Here is a 21,012-nt window from a genome sequence, read left to right as displayed (position 1 = left end):
ACAGAATAGCACCTAACTGTATCACAGAAACAACATAGCACGTTTGTACGACAGGAAACAACTAAATGAATCTCCTCATTCAGTCCCTTTGGAATCAGAGTGTGGAGGAAGTGTATCCCATAGGCTTCTCTCTGGAGCAGGACTCTGTCCCTGTTACCACCTCTCTGTGGCATTTTCACTGTCTCAATGCCCATATAATGTAGTTCACTCAAACTGGCTATGACTGTTGAAGTGCCTGGATACTGATGATTTAACATCAAAGTTACAAATAGAACATTTATGCTCACAGATTCTGGTTTTTAGCTCCCGTTTTGTTTTGCCTACATAATACATATAACATGGACATTTTAACAGGTAAATGCTCAAAAGATTCATCAGAATTGCAAATGCATCTTAATAGCTGACTGTATGGAAGACTTCTCTTTAAAGCCGGTGGATGATAACTACCAAACTGAAGGAAAGTATTTCTCCTTTTTATACACTTCAGTCTGAAGACAATTCCCATCTTTTTTCACCAAAACATCCAAAAATGAAATACGCTCAAGATCATAACACAATGTGAATTTTATAGACTCCATTCTTGAATTAATGAAAGTACGGAACTCATTTAAATCTTTTGTATTTCCACTCCAAATGAAAAATAAGTCATCTGTGTACCTCCAATAGCTTTTAATAAACCTAGAATAGGGATTGTTGTTATAAATAAAGTCCAACTCAAACTTCCCCATAAACAGATTAGCATAATTTGGAGCTTCTGCTGATCCCATAGCAGGGCCTCGAAGTTGAAGATAGTGTTGATCTTGAAACATTAAATAACACCTCATTATTTAAAGATAACAGAAACTCAGCTGAGGGATGTGATTCCACGCGTTTCAAGAAATAGTACATAGCATCAAGGCCATTTTTGTGAGGTATACTAGAACACATCCATAGTGCATAGGTCATTAGAGTTCACGTGACAGACTTTCAACTTGTTCGAAACGTCTGTAGTGTCTTTGAGGTAAGAGGGTAATGTACATACCAAGTCTCTGATGTGACTGTCCACATACTGGGAGAGTGGCTCGGGCTCTGCAACCCGCCTTCTCCTCACCACGACTGGGGTTGATTATTAGTGTGGTATTCTATTTACTGGTCTATTTAACAGGGATGGTGCATAGTAATACATGTTGCCGTAAGTGCAGCAGTTTTTATCAGGTGTGCCTGGACAGATGTGATATAGTCACCCTAAATATAGAATATAAGGTAAATGAAGACAGTTTTTGAAACAGTTTCTAAGCTTTCAGAGCGATCATAAAAAGAGAGCAGTATACTAAAGATATTCAGGACATCTTTTTGCTACATGATATTTACGGATATTTATTAAAACATACGATGTGAAAGTACATATTTCGTCCCCACATCAGCATAGTAGTATACCTGCATGCAACACACCACAGTGAGATGTGTGCAGCATTTCTGAAAAAGAGATCTCTCCTCTGTTGATCTTCCTGAGTTTTTCCCCATGAAAGGCTCTTTGTGGATTTTTCCCTGATCTGAACGGATCAAAGACAGAGGCTTTTGTATGCTGTGCAGATGGTAGAGCTCTTTGACGTAATGTGATTGGAAAAAAAATATAAAGCTACCTTGACTTCTTAACTTGTGAGTCACCTTATTTAACAAACCTATAACAACACGGATCGAAGAGTGAAGCAATATGTCAGTATACTATTCTATTCAGAGATGAAAGGGTCCATGAAAGGAACATTATGTAACTTTTTTACATTACAATAACAGCTTCAAAATCATTCTGATGGTACATGTTACATGTCCACACTACAGAAAGTCATTGAGAGGGTAGGATCAGTGTAACAGACATGTTTAATTCAAGATACAAGTTTGCAAACAAAAATGAACATTTCTACACAATGTTGATCTAAAGATTTAAGAATCATTTGTCAACATGGTGATTTTTTATTTAACTTGTTTTTTTTTACCTGGAAGTTAAACAATGTTGAAAATGGCAATAAATGTAATATTTTCTGTGAAACAAATTCCTGCATTTTCAGTCAACTGCCTGCCTCCACAATACTTCCCAATCAAAATTAATTCAAAGAATCATCATTTCTCTGCTTTTGATCAGAAGGATGCTGGATGCTGCCTTTGACTCCAACCACAGTTTCCCTGAGTCTGCTGTGCTCAGAGAGCAGGGAGCTCAGAGGTGAGCAGCAGCAGCTTCTACACCTGCATCAACAGCGTTTAGCAGCCTGCTCTGTGTGCTCTCCTGTCAGCTTCCTGTCCTCCTTCAGTTTGGCCTCGGTGAACTCCTGCTTCACCTTCTGCAGCAGCTCTGGATGAAGCAGCACATCCAGGGCTGTCATGGCCAGAGCCTTCGCTGTCCTCAGAGTAAAGAACTGAGCTCGGTCATCACCTGCATTATAGACACCAACACATATTTCAAACATGATCCTAACTTGTCTTTGCTGATTTATAAAATAACAATGGAAAAAGAGAAAGAAGGGACAAAGACATAAGAAACATGTACAAGCATCTCGTCTAAATTGCCTCATAAATATGTGATTTAGTGTTTTAATTCTTGGTCACGGTGAGTAAGAATACTCCATTCTCCAAATTATAAAGTTTCAGCCTTCCTTGAGAGAAACAAGGAAAAACAGCAAAAGGTTTGGTAGCTCAGGAAGAGAGGGTCAGCACTGACATCACACATGGAGGGGGCAGGTCAAACTTGTTATTAGCTAAGGATGCAGCACTCCTGGGACGACCAAGAAAGCAGTGCTGCAGACATTTAGTTGCACCTGCAAGGGTAAATTGTTTCAGTAGAGGTTTAATAATTTGGAACTTTGGTTTCCACCTTTTTTCCATAAAGGGACAAAAATAACAGACGGCTGCTCTGGCCATCAGCTACAAAGAGCAGAAGAAATCAAACATAAATGGAGTCTCTTTGTTTTGAGAATTTCTGATTTTGAACCATCAGAAGAAAATATAACTCAGCAATTTACAAAACGCTGCTGGAGAAAATGCAGTGTAATGGTGACAACTTCATATTTAAAGTGTGTAACATCTTTACAACAATTTTTTAATTTTAACAATTTCTTGGTAGTTTGGACTATCACTCCTACATGTAACAAAAACACTCATTGCTCAGATCTAAACATGTTATGAATTAAGTGTCTGTAAGAAGGGCTATTGAGAAATGCCATGGTGTGTTCCCACAGAAAGTGGAGCACGTGTGTCTAGATAACAGATGCAAAGACGTGAAAACACTAAGCCATGCAGCACAAATGATGCAAATATGCGATTCACATCAGATTCTGCTCTGATCCAGAGCTGTTCACCAACGGGAGGAGAGCTCAGAGAAAACTTTTGGGATTAAAAAGTGGATTTATCTTCATTTCTGTTTATCACCATGACTGCAGCAGGGATCCGGAGGTGACCTCCATTGTCGATGTTTTTATGCTGTGTTGGCTGCTAAATGGAGCTGGAGGGGAAATGTACTTTACTTAATGAACGCACAGAAGAGAGGGATAAAGAAGTGAGAACCAGAATCTCTGTTGCGTGCTGAGTTCACTGAGAGGCTCAACTGAATTCAAACACACACACACACACCCTCAGCACATCCCATTGCTAGCTAGCTTAAGGCTAATGTACAGTAAAGTGTTGTGGCTATTTGGGGGTGAATAATTGCAAATGTTCCTGATATCAAACTCATATTAGGTGAAAATTTGCATTCAGTGTGAACGCTCCATCAGGTTTCAGTGTGGTTCCAGTACCTTCATTTGTCCATTAACAATAAGATTGACTAAATCACAGGTGTATCTCCTCGACATACCAGAGGCTACAGTGTATTCCTCTGTGTGGTTCAGGGCCTTAGAACCAATGTAGAAGTATGGATGGATCCCAGGAACTGCAAACGACACATTGCCAAAATCTGTAGAGCCTGCAGATAACAGAGACAGGAAAACGTGACATCACACACACTGAGTTGTATTATACAGTTGTAGAGCGCTCACTGTGACGCACAGTAAAATAAATGGGATGCAGTTCACTCATGTTTCAACTACTGAATCTAAATACACAATATTTGTGTTTGAGTGTCACAGGATGTCACATCCTCTTACCAGAAGCATTGTTGAGGACTTCTTCATCTGTGGTGAATTCCATCCCCAGAGCCTTGCCATTATCCTCATACAAATCTTCTAGTGTTTTATTTCGCAATATGTTGTCAAAAGCATTTCTTGCATACTCCACTTCCACCTGAGAAGGAAAATAACAATGAGTGTCAGGATAAATCAGTTGACGCTCTTGGTATAACACGTCATGTGTTCTTTTACCTCACAGCCAGTTGCTACAGCAGCTGATCTAAAACACATCTCGGCTTTTGCCTTCAGGACTTGAAGCTCAGCACGTGACGGGGTTCTCAGATAGTACTCCAGCTCAGTGTAGGCAGGGATGATGTTTGGTTTCACACCACCATGCTTTATGATACCTGCACAACACAACATGATTTAATCCAAGCTTACTAAACTTAGTACCATAGCAACACATGACTACAAAAGGTTCATCAGATGATCACCATGAACTCTCCAGTTTGGCTTCATCTGCTGTCGGAGCACAGACAGGTTGTTGTAGCACAGCACAGCTGCGTCCAGTGCATTGACTCCCTCCCAGGGGTAGGCTGAGGCATGCGAGGCCTTACCATGATACTTTATAGTCACACTGGAAAACATGAGACAAACAACACTTCAGTCTCTCTACTGCTCTGCTTCAATCAGGAAGTCTGGAAGAACATCAGATCATGACAGAAGAGCAGGGCTGGTCTTTATTGCGATATCAATAGACTTTAAAGGAGTAATTGGTAATTATGAGCAGCAGTAAGCGGTGAGTTCAGGGGAAGAGGCACTACTGCCCATGTGTAGTAGTTGCACAACACATAAACATCAGGAAGAGAGAAACCTTTTTTTTCTTGTTCCCATGAATGGGCACCATCTTGAACTCAGGTATACTGTTCACATAACACAGCTGTGTGTACTGGTCAACAAGTCCAAGTCCAGCATTTAACTCCAGTTTGATAATATTCCTCGACTTACTCGTGTTCAGCCACAAGTGGGAGATAAGGAGCGTCGTCCTGCAGGGGGTGGGCCATGAACACTACATCCATGCCATCAAAGACCCCCTCCCTCAACAGGTCTATTTTACCTCCACCGTCCTCCTCAGCTGGGGTCCCCAGCACTGTCACCTGCAGAGATAATTACCAGTGAGTTATAGTCTCTCAGAATTGCTCGTACAGTGTGTTCTTTCTTAAAGGAACTTTATTTATGTTTTTGCTGATTCCTGCAGCCCCTGTAGACCAATGGTGGACCAATGGAGGACCACGGGCAGGGCCGTCGCACCCGAGGGGGATGTGGGTGTTTTAACACCCACACTTTTCCCGGTCAGAGGATTCAACACCCACACTTTTTCTGCAGTTTTTCCGCAGTTTCCCACTCCTTCTCCCGTTGTTGCTTCAAACATGACACCGGCTTTCAGTGTGACCGGCTGATGATTGGCTGTTCCGCCTTAAGTCCCGCCTCTGCTGTGTTAGATTTATCGTTCAGCTCATGCTGAATACATAGACGCTTCACTGAGCGCTGAATCGTACGTCGAAGTCAGTGGAGGGAACTTTATAAAGTTCCTTCTACAAAGCGCTATAAGTTCATGCCTCTCATTTACCCATTCACACACGTACGAATATACCTGGGAAACAGACAGGAACAAAAACTTAACTAGCCTACTCCTGATATGTTTAGTAAACAGGTAGGCACCAAACCCACGTATGTATTTTTCTAATGTTTTCATTTGTTTACAGCTGCCAATGTATGTAACTCTGTTACTGTGATGATAAATATTGAATCTGTGTCTATAATAACCAGATCCTGACATGTAAATGTGATGTCTGTGGGAATAAAAAGCACTGATGTTTTTACATTACATTTTACATTTAACTTATTTTGATGAATCGTTTTTATATCCAGTGATTTTAACTACTAAAAATGACAATCATGGAGACAAAAACATTTTAAAAAGCCTGCAAATAAAAAAAAAAAAAATAAGACAGTGCAATTGGCTGGCTGGCTTTTACAAAGAGCAGGTCACTGAAGAACATATATACATACTTATATCTATACAGCTGCATGTACAAGGAAGCACATTGAAGAACATATGTATATATGTCTATGGCTGTAAACAGTCATAAAAACATTAGAAAAACACATATGTGGGTTTGGTGCCTACCTGTTTACTAAACATATCAGGAGTAGTTAACGTTTATAATCATCAGAGAACGTTACAGATGTTGTTTTTGGTACCTGTCTGTTTCCCAGATATATTCGTACGTGTGAGAATGGGTAAGTGAGAGGCAACAAGGATGTGTGAGACACTCCATCTCACTCCTCTTGCCTCTCCTCCTGTCCGTATCCCACCTCAGCGCTTCACAGGTAGTGCTCCTGCACATGTACATGCGTCCCCTTCTGACTACTACAGGACTGAATTCTACAAAGTTCTGGATGTTGTTGACATGCAGCTTAGAGAAAGATTTGAGCAGGAGGGAATGCAAATATTAAGGCATCTGGAACAAGTTCTCTGAACTGGAAAGACCACATCCATCCCCCACACTTTTGAAAAGCTTGCTACGCCCCTGACCACGGGCCAAGAGCAAGCACTTTTCTTGTACTGTAAGATACACATTTGTATGCGGGAAGAAAAAATTCAGGTGATCCATTTTCTAATTCTGATCTAAATCGTTTCCTCTCCTGTGTTTATGACTGAGGATCAGTTCATTAAAGAAATGTTGTCCTCAACTGACTGACTTTGTGCACAAAGTGTCAGTTTGGGATTACAGATCTTCAGGCCCAGTGTGTGTGTGCTTGTGAATGACTGTCCTACAGAACCATGTACCGTTTTGCATATTGTTTTTGTGTTCTATGTTTATTAGCTACCATGTTCATTTTACTGAGACGATAACCTGCCGTCTCCCTGTCCTACCTGCACCTGCACCGGGAGCTCCTGTGTGTCCTCCAGCGCAGCCCGGAGCCCCAGAGCCGCAGCTGCCCCGACCTCAGCTATCAGGTTGTGTCCACACGCGTGTCCGATCCCAGGCAGGGCGTCGTACTCACACAGGAAGCCCAGGCTGACCACGTCGCTGCCTGCAGCTCCCCAGGTGGCTCTGAAGGCAGTGTCAAGTTTGAAGTGACTGTCGATCGTCCAGCCCTCCTCCTGACTGAAGAACGCGACCAGTCTGTCATGAGCCCTGGTCTCCTCATAAGCCAGCTCCGGACAGCTCCATATGTGCTGACTGAGTGTGTGGAGCCTCGCCCCGGCTGCGTCTATACAGCAGCCGGCTCTGTGCTTCAGCTGCAGCAGCAGCTCTGCTCTGGCGCACATCGTGTTCTGTCTGTGGCAGCAGGTTCTGCTCGGTACCGTCAGCACTTCTGGAGAGACGTTCACACTGCAACACGTGACGGGACTGAAGACACAATGTGACTCCTCCAGTTTTTTCCCCCCCGAAACTTTATTGACAAGGTCTGTGTACAGAATGAATGCATAGGTTATAGCATGAGCTGTATGAAATGAAGCCAAGCAGCCTGACAAGTGCGCTTCACATGGAGCTGTTGTCATTGAGCTGCAGTTTGAGAGACAGCTTCACAATTTATGGGCAAAAAGTCTCTCATTGGTGAGAAACATTTGTTTTCACCAAACATTTTATTTCACCTTAAAATATAAAAAAAGAAAAACAAAAGAAGAAAATGACACATCAGCAGGGCTACAACAACAGTATATGAATAAATACATGTGGAGGACAGTCACACAGCACACGAGCCTTGTTATATTTATCTTTTGATGCAAATCAAAACAGTGTTGCACTCAATGTTTCTCCATAGTATCGAACATGGTATCAATATATGGATATTTTTGAAGGTATTGTTTCAAAGTGAGAAATTCCAATGTTACAACACAAGTTTGATCATAAATTTGATTCTCGTCACATAACTTTCAATTAGGAGGCCAGAGCTGTGAAAGATGCTAAACTGGAGTCACTTTATTCATTACAGTTACTCCAATCATTCAAGTACATGATTCTGTTTCAGGTAAGTTTGATTAGTTGAACATTTGATCTGGTGATTTACAACACTTATGTCAAATATCATCTATGGTGGGTCTGACATTATCACCTCATGTTGTGGCTGTGTCTAGGCACCAAATGGGCCAAATGGGCCAAATGGGGCCATGTTTCTGCAGTCAAAGCTGTTTTTTTAAGTCAAATTGAGTTAAAGTCAGATTAGTCAGGTTTAGTCACACTTGAACAATGAATGTTTTCCTTTTAAAGCTGAGTTAATGTTGATACATACATATCTTGTTACATTTTTATCAGGTTAAGATTTGAATGTATTTGGCTTCAAGTTTGAAGTCAAGACAAAGTCAGTCAAGTGTCACAGCGGTAAAGTCAAGTCAAGTCTTTATTTTTGTAACTGAAGTCTGTCTCAAGTTCAAGTCTTCAGTCAACTGCAGCTCCTTCTCTTTCTGCCTTTCTTTCAAATTGTACATTAAAGTAACAGTATAGTGAAATGTGTCATGGAAATGCTGCCATCTAGTGGATATTTTGTAAATTACCTACATGAAGCAACAGAGAGACAAGCTTAATAATCATCACACTTTTCAGGTCGTTCCTTATCATTACTTTTACATAGCACATTTTAACATCACTGTATACAGTATGTGCCAGTTTAAAGCAAAAGTATTATTTTCAACTGTTGTTCCTTGACAGATGTTATGATAACCTTACAATAGTTATAAATCATCTTGTATTTTATGGTATTTTCCCCTGTGGCATCATAAGTGACCTTTATCTTTTTCATTTCAATGGTTCCAGTTTTAAGTTCCTTAGAATTACCATCACTGAGAGCCTATCTTGCACGGCCCAGGACAGGAAGGCTCTACAGCGGGTGATTAAAACCACCAGAACATCCCTGGTACCATCTGCAGAGCATCAGTGACATCAGTGAGGTGAGATGTCTGCAGAGTGAATGGATACTAAAAAACAACACCCACCCAGCCACAGTCTGTTCACCCTGCTGCCATCTGACAACAGATACAGAAGTACCTGCTGCTGTTCCACCAGACTACACAGCAGCTTCACTCCTCACTCAAACATAGTTTTGTTATTTAAACCCTTGTGTTTTTTTAATTTACCGTGTAACCTTGTAATAAGGGGATGCCATATATCAACAGGATGGTCATAACTCAATTGATTTTTTGCCAGTATCAGAGTTCTTTAATGTGGTCTGTCTTTACTAATAGATCCAGTTGAATAGCCTCCTTAAAGTCACACTTACTTTTTTAATTTACATTTTAATAATAAATGGTGTGTTTGGACAGGTAAGACACTCATTTAACAAAAATACTTTAAAAAAATCTTTTACACTTCATCTGACATTTCAATTTCTTTCAACTAACACAGTTCAGATGACATACTAACTCCTTTCAGGAAACTTTTATCACTAGACCGTCAACTCTGTTCAGTGCTTACACTTCATCCAAGTCGTTTTCACTTCTTTCAGGTCACCTGACACTCAACTTTTGTCAGCAATTAAAAATAAACACACAAAATTACCTTTCAGTAAACTTCATGTCTTGTATGTATATTTCATCTTTTCCAGTTCCATGCATTACAGCAGCCTTCCTTCCAGGCAATATATTTCAGCTCTTTAGGGCCATGCCTTGTTTAGCAATTGCAGTTCATTTTTATTAATACAACATTTCTTCTTTAAGCCTTTTCAGGAAATTAATTTCAGTTATCTTCCATTTTTTTAGCTATGTATTTCAGCTCTGAGCTTTTGTAGGTAATGCAGTTCAGCTCCCAACTTTGCCTTTTTTACATTTCAGTTTCCAGGTTTCCAAGTGCAATGCACTTCGAATTTCTGTCTATCTTTGCTATTTATTTCAGATGTTATCATTAACACACAATTTCTGCAAGAAATGCATTTTCTAGTGAAACATTGTTGATGGAAACTCTGTAGAGCCGCCTGTCAAGAACCCTTGGATATCCCCGTATACTGTAGGAGAATCATTATCTCCTGGACGGCCACATACATTGAGAATATTTGTTCCCTAAATTAAGTCCCTCAGGCAGCACTTTCTCCCAGACTGCTTACAAATCCTTCTTCCTAAATAAGTACCGGCAACCATGACTGTAGTAAAACGTGATACAGCATGTGAATGGGAGAGAACTGTGTACAAAGCATGGGAAGGATTCCTCAACTCAGGGAACAAAAGTCTCTTAATCGTCCAAATGACCTGCTTCTTTAGGAGCCCTTGAAGGGCTCCTAAAGAAGCAGGTCATTCACAGTTCACGCATTCATCGAGACTGTGAAGAAGTGGCAGGTTAATGTTTCACATTTGAAGTTTGAAGCCAAATATTGGCTGTTTTAAGGCAAATGCTCTAAAGCAAAGTGAACCGTGAGTATGTCTGGCAGCAGAAAGTAAGCATACTTGCCACACAGGAATATCTTTTTAACCTTCCAACTATCTGTGAAAGTATCGCCGTGCTCAGACTGTACCAGCCACAAACATGGAAAGATAAATTAGGGGGTAGTCACAGAAAAATTCAAACATCTCTTTTTACTGTCTTGAAAATGTTGAAATCTGATTGTGTTTACATAGTATTACATTGCATATACTGCAGGTCACCAGAAGACCTGCAGCAGATAGGAAAGACAGGAAAAGTCATATTTTAGTAGAAAACAGTTCAGGTACTCATGAGAAGTATGAATAAAACAAAACTAAGCAATAAGTGAAGAGAAGCTAAGACAAAAAATATGTATCAATAGGATGAAAGTAGCAAAGATGCCTTTCTTGCAGCAAGGTTTTACAAATCTTCATCTGTGTTTGCAGCAAAGTCAAAATACATACATACATACAGATAGTCTGAGGAAAGCCAGGAGCTGGATTAGATGGAAGAGAGCCAAAATAATGAAAGATTAACAATATAATTCAATACAAGAGATATGCTTATCAAAAACTCCTATTTGCCACATAAAGCCTCTGTAGACACAATGACAGACAATTTAATAAGGCAGTTTGTCTAAACATGTGGTCTAAAGCCAGGACTAAATAAAAATAAATCATGCAATTTTTAGAAGCTTTTTTCAAAGTGTCTCTTTGGATGCCAGCAGGTATGAGGCAATAACTAAATTAAATTAGTGAGTAAAACAACGATTAAGCGTAATAAAACATTTAGATGTCTGTATGGCAAAGAGATTTACAATCAAAGTTCAGAGGTACAAATTTCTTTGACAAGAAATTCCTTGGGCTCTCATTGGTAACTAGCACTGTAGAGGAAAAGAAAATAGTGTAAAAATAAAGTCTAGTCTAGTCGGATATTTATAAAGATAGGCTGGAATTGAAAGGCAACAGATCTGATTTAATCATAACAAAAATATATATATTCAGAGAGGAAAAAGATGTAAACGCTGTTGTTTCATAAACAAAAAAGCTTTTCATTAAAGAGCAAAGCTTGAACAGCTAAATCATTTTTAAAGACGTTTCAGTTTATTTCTCCAGTCACACTGCTCAAACATGAACACTGCTCTGCTGGACTGCCTCTGATGGAGGAACAGGGGTGGTGGGATAGTCCAGGCCGGGGCGGAGCTCTACACTTTTACAACATCTGAGGTAGACAGTGTCACAGGTCTGCAGAGGAAACATCATTGACCCATAGAAATTCAATGCTGGTGCACCGCTTTCCAAAAGGTCTCTGAGTTTTCCAAAAGCAATCTATCACTGTCAACAGTGACGGACTGATGAGTCACTTCCTAACATGTTCAGATGGTTTGATGACACTACCTGCAGGCTTTAAGGAGACGTGTCACAGCAACACAACAGGATTAATACACTTTCTGCCATTTTAAATTCAGTACATTTTGGTCTTCAGTAAATGAAATCAAGGCTTTAGGCAAATGCCCGTCAATTACAGCATGACTTTCTCCACAAAGACTAAAGGTAACACGTTATAATAACCATCATTAATAAATGGTTATTTTACCTTAAAGTTGCAACCTTAAACCTTTACAATTACTTAATAAATCATTTATAAAGCCAAAATTATTTAAATGACTATTAACTAAAGTTTAATAAGCTATAAATGTGCCATTTATTGATGATGGTTATTATGAAGTGTTACCAAACTAAAAAATAAATACAATATGAATGCATAAAACAAACCTTTCTACTAAAGGTTGATGAACTGGGCATAGAGTTAATGATTAACTTGACTTCACTTGACTACTTGTGGCGTAGTCAATGATTAGTCAAACTCCAGTCCTCAGTTACATTTCAATAGTGATACTATAGGTAAATGTGTATTAGCCTTTTACTAAAGTGGTGAGGAACTACATAAGCACCAGTATTTTGTGTATTTTTTTAGTCCCTGTAAGAGGTCATCCATTCACACATGTGATCTGTTGCTGACACGGTGACGGGTGTTTTATGACCTGGACTGCGTCAGCTACTGGGCAAACCTCATGTGAGGAAGCATATGAACTTTTTCCACTTTAACCAAAAGCACGACATTATAAATTCATGTCGCACAATGAAAGTATATGCAGAAAATAGTGGACCAAATTGCATAGAAAAAAGAGCAACTTTAAAAACAAGTCTCACCACTGGTTGTTAAAAAAGAAAATACTGCTTAACGTCAATACTACAGTCAATTCATTAATTGGACATGTACACAAATACAATGTTAATATGTTTCTTATGAATCAATGTTAAGTTCATTACTGAAAGCAGTTGTACTTGTGCTGGCTAAGAGTTTTTATTGTGTAAGGAATAATTTGACATTTAGGGAATTATGCTTATTGCACCCTTCTAAAACCACAACTTGTTTTTTACATTAATTATTTTTTTGGATTATACAAATGAGATAAAAATCCCTTATTATCACACTAATTTCTTAGCTTTATAGAAGCTGAAAATCCAGAACAGATCAGGCCTAGCAGTTTCTCCATTTCCAGTCTTGGTGCTAAGCTAAGCTAAGCTAAGCTAACAGGCCAATGACAGTTGTTAAAATTTAATGGACAGATATGAGAGTGGGATCAAATTTCTCAACTAACTGTTGGCAAGGAAGTGAATAAGCATATTCCCCAAAATGTCAAACTATTCCTTTATAGATATTATTTGCCACGGAAACACTGTCAAAGTTTCTCAGGCATGTGTGTGGTTCAGTCAAAAGCGGCCTCTTAAAGCAGAGTGATATGAACTTATATAATAAAGGCCTTAAATGTGGATTTCAACTCAGGCCCTGTACACATAATGGGAGGTCAAAATTATATAACAATGAATGTGTCTCCCAATTATTTCAGTTTATACCGTGCTTTAGTGGTGCATTCAGCATTAGTACAAGCTATGGTGCAGTATGGTGAACCTGGACCCTTTGGGCCCCTGAGGGTCTAATCCAGCCTTGGAAGATCAGATTTTCTGCATCCAGCCTGGGGGACACAGCTGCTTGTTTGGGAGCTGTAAAATCATTGTGCTTAAAGCTGTTTCCCTTTACAGCTCAGATGATCCCAGAGAGTCATGAATAACACTAATCATGACCTCATAGCACATCTCTGAGGAGATACTTCCTTTAAAATACTACAAACAGATTTCCCCCCCAATATTTACAAGTTTGGCATGTTTAAAGATGGTGTTACAGGGAGAATTCTGTCTAAGGGGACACTGGAGACAATAAAGATGGCGGGTTCAAGAAGAAAGACCACCTTGCTTTGCACTGATGCAAAACAAAGATATTGATTGAGGCTAAATCAAGTTTGTTTCCTTATACATATGGTAGTGTTAAAAACTGATTGTAAAGAATGATGTAAGTTCACCTTTCCCTTAAGAATGCCATCTGAAAGTGTTTAGTTTCTGTAAAGACACTGGCTAAGACTGAATCAGCAGCTATTAAGCTGCAGTTATTTTTAATACAGCTAGCTTTCTTTCCCTTGTGACAAATATGAAATGTGCAGTTTGCTCCATTTTTAGTTAAAACTTCAAGTTTTGCCTGCTGTAAGATTAGTTCAGTCGAACTGAAACAATCTAATGCATAGTTCTTCAGGATCACATTCATCTATGACTCTATCTGATATGTTTCATCACTTTGGCATTTTCAGACATTCTCCCACAGAAGGCAGTCAATACAATCTTGGCTAAAAACACAAATACTGTATCTCAGTATTCAGCAGTCTCAGTCTGACCCCCATGTGTCTCTCGTTCAGTCTGTTCAGCGGGGCTCTTAGAGGACAGACTCTCCAGTTTTGCATTGTGCGTCTCCCTTCTCATGATCGATCATCTTCTGACTCACTTCCTGATCCCTGCTCAGGGCCTCCTCCTTCTCCCTATTCTTGCGCCTGGCCTCCACCCAGGGTATCAGGCACAGCACGGCTCCTCCGATGATGGGGGGGATGCCTGCCAGGTAGAAGGCCACGTCGTAGTTGCCCAGTCTGTCCCTCAGGAAACCTGTAACCAGACAAAGGGGGGGAGAGGGGGGTTCAGATAAAGGTAGATACACATACATTCTCCTTTTTCTGCGAGAAGAGAAACAGCTACTTTGTGACACAGTGAGGTCACGTTATCAGTTGTTTTTTGGCCTGAGGCTTTGACCCATAATCACAACACGGACCTTACTGGAGCCTGTGAGGGTCATAATAAACTGGATTATCTAAAGGGATACTTGTGTGTCGATTTTTCTTCTTTTCTTCTTTGCTTCTTAGACTTCAATCATGCTGATTGAATGGGGGAGAATCATTTCACACATCCTGACAGTAAACGTGCACTCAATGGAAGCTGATGGGAGAGGGCCTCCACTCTGGTGCTCATATCTATGTTTACACCTCTCATACAAAGCTTTGACATGCACTTAGGTAACCTGTAGTAAGTGAAAAGAGCTGACAATAACCTGCTTTCTTAAAGGATAAAGCCACCAATTTTACACATTCAAGTATGTTTACAGGTTTTGGCTGGTGGCTAAGTTGCATTGTGGGTAATGTAGGCACCAGGTTTCAAAGGTGCACTATGTAGTTTTGAAAAATTAATTGTAATCAAAAGAGAAAGATCTTCATTGACTGATTGTGCCTAAACAAACTACATAAACAAACTGACCTGAAAGGACAACACAACTTATCCTGTGTTACTTTGTTTATATGTGGCGGACCCTGCCACCTTTCTTGCTTCAAACAGTGTTCTGGGACCTTATTTTCCTCTGAGAACAGCTTGTTTATTCACTTATGGAAAAGATAAATATTTCTGAGTTTGTATTATTACCTCATTAATTTTGTAAATATTAAAATTCAGAGTTTGAATTTATTTGCATGGAATCAAAATGTGATATCTCAGTTTTGATCATGTGTTTTTAAATTGCCCATAATGAGTCCAACAGTGTTATAGTGCAATCGCGGGACCAGTTGACTGCTTTTCAAAACATGGTGAAACATTACCCACAATGCAACTTAGCCACAGAGTGACATCAATGGGAGCAATTAATCGGATTACATACAGCTTCCTCTTCAGTCACAAAAGATTTTCCACCACATTTACATCCCATATGCAGTAGTACTCCCCAAGACCTGTAAATACACATTATTGTGGAAAATTGGTGGAGTTATTCTTTAAATACCACATAAATGAGAGACCAAGCTTTCCATTATCGAGGAAATTGAGAAACCTGATTTGATGGAAATGGATTTCTAATTGCCTTTTTACTCGTGCACATGCACAGCACAAAGTCTGTAGATAGTTAGAGTAGCACAGTGAAAGCAAGATGAAAGAAAAGGTCAGAGGCCCTGTCTTCAAATGTGACTCCTGTTACTCTGTGCTGTGACCCTGCTGCTGGCCCCACTGCTGCATGGAGTAGACGCCGGCTGTTTGTAATCATAGTGTCTGTTGTCGGACTACTAATTTTTAAAAAACCAGAACGATGGTGGGGCGGTGTGCAAGTAATATAATCGGTGTAAGCCCGACCACAGTGTAACCCCAGGAACACAGACTACGGATGCAAGTCTAGTTCAAGGTTTAAATAACTTATTTTTGAGGGGAAAAGATTTGCACTGTTAGAAACTAATGTGCATACAGATGCAGCACTGCCAGGTGTCTAGTAAAAATGTAAATAAAAATGTATATCATTTTTAGTTCAGTGCAAGGTTCCAATAAGTTATTTAACATTAAGGAAAAAAAAGAATTTGAGTTTCAGACCCCTGCTCTAGTCTATATAAGGCAGGGTCCACAGTGGCCCACAGCACAGTTGATACTGACCTGCTGCATGTAAACATGGATTTCACAGTAATCAGTAATATGACGCATGTAAATGTCATCAGTTCCTGCATAACTCAGTTCCTCCTAATAACACGGTTGTTCTTGTATGTGTGTAAGCATTTCTGGAGAGAGTCACTCGGGCAATTCTAGCCCTGTCTGCAAGTATTCAGCTGATACAGTTTCCTTGAGCAACAGCAACATCTGTAGATGACTCTGACTTCTGTGGAGGGGTAAAGTTTAATAGCAAGCACACAGACAGACAGTCTCTATCAAAGGAAAATGACTGCTTTGTCTTATAGACACTCTGCACATGATGCTCACATGAGCTGATGTGCATGTTACTGACTGATTTATATCAAGGGATGTGAACCTATACAGAGCAGCTTTAGTCAGTTGCATTCCAGTGTTGAAGAGGTTAATCATTCCCATGGAAAATGGACACAACTGTTAGCATACAGTGTGTTCTTCCAATCTGCACCCCTTTGTTTAGCAACTACAAAGTTCCAAAGCAAACAGTAGGTGGTGCAAAAGACCTATGAATAAAAAGAGGACTTGTATCTCAGGACAGAGGACAGCTTAGAATGCTGCAGGAATGCTTTTTGTCTGACAGCCATTACAGGATCAGAGGGCAGAGGTCAAAGTATAATCGGTATAACCATTAAATTTGCCATTTTATTTGTGAGACCTTCGAAAGCAAATAGCAGGGAATGATAGTCATCTTCTATTAACATAAGATATTTTAATATATTAGATCTTATAAATGTATTGCTACAGCAAAAGAGGAAGAACTCAAAAAAAGTTAAAAACTGTTAGAAACAGAAGACATCTGGCCTTATTGCAAATTATTAAAGAGACTCACAATAATTATGGACCGATTTTACTACACAGACAGATACGTGATTCATACATTATAAGATGGACAATATTTATAATGTATTCATAAGATTAATGACAATGAATTTTACTATTGTGAGGAACATCAACATTTTCTGGCAATGCTTTTCAATGACTGTCACGTAGATGTTCTTTCTGAATTCTATGCTAGGTATCTGTTGATCACAGCAGGGGAAGGTTGTTTTCCGTTTTGCCTCCACAGAGAGGTCAGAGGTCAGTGTAGGCTACAAAGCAGCACCTCTGGAGCTGGAAACTAGTGTATTGCTCAGGGGCTCAAGACAAGTCTAAACACCACCAAGCTAACATTTTGTCATGACCATCACTAATTAATGCTAAATGTATAGTTAATTAAACTTAATTTAAGTTTAATTAACTATACATATAAATATAAATTAAGTTTAATTAACTTAATTTATATTTAATTAACCATGCTTAATTCAAATTTGAACGTTGACAAGATCACATATATCTGTGACTTATTAAGAGCATTAACACATTATTGCGACTACCGGTTTACCTGCAATGGGAGGTCCCACAGTCATGGGCACGGACATCAGACCCAGCAGGAAGCCAATGGCCTGGGACACGTCTTCAGCCCCGACCAGCTCAAAGGCAATAGGGGCCATGATGCAGATGAAGCAGCCGTCAAACAGCCCCATGAGCAGGCACACGGCGATCAGCCCGCCGAAGATGTTGCACAGCGGGATCATCATGGACATCAGGCCGATGACAAAGAAGGAAGTCACCTAAAAGGACAAGAGAGAGGAGTGTACCTGTTCTTTTTGTGGTTTATTAATCTTTACGTTGTCATTTTTAATTTTCTTAGTCTTCCTATCAGGGTACAGTTTCCTGTAACTTTAGGTTGCAATGATGCGTTTTAATATCACATGACCGTCACATGATCGACTTACTGCTGTTTCAGAGTTTTCAGTGGGCAGAGTAAAAAGAGGAAGTCCAACTGAAATCACATGTAGTCAATAATAATGTCTGTGTGTGCTTTTTAAATGACCTGGTAATAGTCCCTTATTATTGAAGGAAGAACAAGGGTCTTTAGGTTAATACCAGAAATACTCCTTTTTGTCACAGTTTGCTGGAGAGGCATGTCCCTGTCTGTATGTGATTGTCAGCAGCTGGAAGGCTGCCAGAGAGACGGTTTACAGCAAGCGAATAAGAGATAAAGTAGTGTACAGTATGTGTCATTGGCAGACACTTAGTTGTTAGTGGTATTGAAGAGTGGGGACCACACCAGCATCTAACCTGTGAATAAACTATTTTATTAATACTAGACAGAATCAAAATGAAAGTGAAAACTAGTGACGATGTAATAGAAAATGAAAGATTCGTCATTCGCACAAAAAATAATTTATTGTTAAACATTCTGCCAAAATGATCAACCCAATCCAGCAAGCAATAAGGAATTGATGAGTCTTAGAATATACATACAAAGTATCACAACAATGATTACATTTAGCTCTGAGGACCAAACTTAAAAAACTAAGAGCTAAAAAAGTATTTGGAGTACAGTTTTAGGATATTGCACTCAAAGTTTTAACATGGATGTTTCAAGAAAATCCATGACATGAAATGGGAGGGCCTAGGTAAGTTGGTAAGGAATGACCCAATAACAACAGTATTCCTTCAAATTTATGCAAAACTAGGGGCTACCATTATTAAACCAAAATATATGAAGTGTACATTTTCCCTTTTGGTGTCAGATCTTTTCTCAAAGGAGAAAAGAGGACAAGTGGTTTACAGAGCAGATGTTTGATCCTGTAGCAGACAAAAATGTGCTATTCAATTTCTGTTGACTGTGACTCATAGCAAAGAGCCTTCAAAGGGATTCATACCATACAAAGTATGGTTCAACCAGTGTAAGTTGGAAAGTGCAGAGGTGACAACTAATTCACCTGTAAGTCCTTAAACTTTGAGGCCAGGCACTAACCTGCAGGTAGACCTTGTTGACTCCATTCACATAGTCTGCCACCCTGCCGAAGATGAGACGGCCCACGCCAGATGTGATGCCAATACACATGAGCAGAACTTCCTTACTGGCATCCTTTCCAAAACGCTCCTCCACGTGCTTCATCTGTTAACAATAAAGGAAAATGATAAACACAGCTGTCTCATGGCTCTAATCCAGTGTAATACCATGGAGAAAAGAATTTAAAAATGCAGAAGAGGAAACAGAAAATACAACTGCAGTGGTGGAGGTCAGTTAAGCTTCATTTGTTCAAGATTATAAAAGAGACCTGAAAACAAATTATGTATGTACAACATCACAACAAGCTTGTCGCACAGACACACTAAGAGGGTTCATAGTTCCAGAAACTAGTCTACCACTGAAGAACCTGTGAAATCCTTTTACAATACTAAAGCAGATCTAGAGGTCACTGTGAGCGGAGGTAGAGCACAGGGCACACAAGACGGTACACTGCAGAGCTTAATTGCAAGGAGAATAGTTTTTATAAAGTAGATAGTCTTATCTATCAGCCCTCTGGGCACTTGGGACTGAGACTGGAAACCTTCGGCAACAACAGTATCAACTCAAACCACAAGAACAGGATTTGAACCAGCTGTAAGCAGAATCATAAAAACCAATAGAAAGTCATTTATTTAACTGATAAATTGCTACCAGTGATATCACTCGGTGACTCAGTTGCACTGTGGGTAATTTAGGCACCAGGCTTTGTAAAGAAAGAAGAATGTGTGGAATACAATTGGAGGCAATCTATCAGATTACATGCAGCTTCCTCTGGAGGCCCAAAAAGCTTTATACTACTTTTTTCAGCAGGACTCCCAAGGACCTGGAAACACACTTTAATGTGTGTGTTAAATTGGTGGAGTTACCCTTTAAATTAAAGACAGTGACAGCAAAAAATTAAAAGAGAAGGAAGTATAATTTGATTTTTCATGCTGAGGATGTGACACTTAACTCGCGAGGAATTCACACTGTTCTGCAGAAATCTGGTTGTAATTGTGTGTGAGGTTTTGAGGTGCCTGGCAGCGTTGTAGCCGACTTAGCAATTCCATGAAATTCACAGTTTTCCAAGCAGATTGGGGCCCTGCCAGCTACTTCTACCTCTAGGCAGGCCACAGCAGTCCTGCTCAAAGGCTCTGTCTGTCTGCTGCCTCTACCCCCCCTCATCACTCCCTCCATCCCTCCTGCAGGTCACACATCCATCAGCAATGACCTCTGGATGACTTATTGTCTTTGTCACTATGCCACAACATCATTCTCTGTGGTCAGGAGTATCCTGCTCTAAGGGGCTTCCCGCATTCAAGAAGCAGTGCTGCAAGCATAACAACTGGGGCCTCAGTGTGTGTGTGTGTGTGTGTGTGTATGCATTCATGCCATCAGCAGAGTAACTGATACACACCCCAATAGAGGCTGACCCCAAGGGAGGTGATTTTCAGAGACATACCAGATGTGACTGGCAGTCTCCCAGCTGGAGTTCTGTTTGAGACATTCACAGTTACAGTTACTCCTCCCTCTGAGCTTATCATTACCATCATCAGCCACAAAGAAGTGAGTAGTTGATATCTGACATTTAACTGCCTTGCTGTTTCTGAAGTTGTAAACTCCTTCATGCTACACAAACACAGAACATACAGTACATACAGTTATTTGTATACATAAATACATACTGCAGTTTTTGAATTTGCGTCGAGGTGAATGTAAACAGCAGCAACAAGATGGTAATGATTTTATATACTTTATATTAGAAGTTCAACATCTGGGAAACTGTCCATCAACTTTGACTGCTTTTGACCACCATGCATCAGTGATGTAAACACTAGCAC

At 39.9% G+C, this 21,012-nt stretch overlaps 2 protein-coding genes across 3 annotated transcripts in view; both read right to left on the bottom strand.

The window, feature by feature from the left end:
- Window positions 1–1,839: 1,839 nt before the first annotated feature.
- Window positions 1,840–7,483, bottom strand: LOC311271389 (xaa-Arg dipeptidase-like). Of its 2 annotated transcripts, none has more exons than XM_084377032.1 (7): window positions 7,015–7,483; window positions 5,082–5,230; window positions 4,568–4,710; window positions 4,326–4,480; window positions 4,113–4,248; window positions 3,824–3,931; window positions 1,840–2,407 (listed from the first exon to the last, which is right to left on the bottom strand). In XM_084377032.1, exons 1-7 carry the CDS (start codon window positions 7,411–7,413, stop codon window positions 2,226–2,228), a joined length of 1,272 nt encoding a protein of 423 aa, XP_084233158.1. In that variant the 5' UTR covers window positions 7,414–7,483; the 3' UTR covers window positions 1,840–2,225. The 2 variants fall into 2 exon arrangements, with proteins under 2 accessions (XP_084233158.1, XP_084233159.1); XM_084377033.1 differs by having other exon boundaries at window positions 7,021–7,483.
- Window positions 7,484–10,628: 3,145 nt separating this feature from the next.
- slc16a10 (solute carrier family 16 member 10) overlaps window positions 10,629–21,012 on the bottom strand; it is a 44,762-nt gene continuing 34,378 nt past the window's right edge. Inside the window, exons 4-6 of the mRNA XM_084378297.1 lie at window positions 19,154–19,297; window positions 17,729–17,957; window positions 10,629–14,526 (exon numbers count right to left, since the gene is read on the bottom strand). Of these exons, the coding sequence (XP_084234423.1) occupies window positions 14,303–14,526; window positions 17,729–17,957; window positions 19,154–19,297 (597 nt within the window). The 3' untranslated portion in view covers window positions 10,629–14,302. The remainder of the gene's footprint in view (window positions 14,527–17,728; window positions 17,958–19,153; window positions 19,298–21,012) is intronic.

Source organism: Pagrus pagrus, assembly GCF_965226575.1.
Source record: "Pagrus pagrus genome assembly, chromosome: 16".
Classification (NCBI taxonomy): domain Eukaryota; kingdom Metazoa; phylum Chordata; class Actinopteri; order Spariformes; family Sparidae; genus Pagrus; species Pagrus pagrus.
This window is presented reverse-complemented; position numbering and strand designations above follow the sequence as displayed.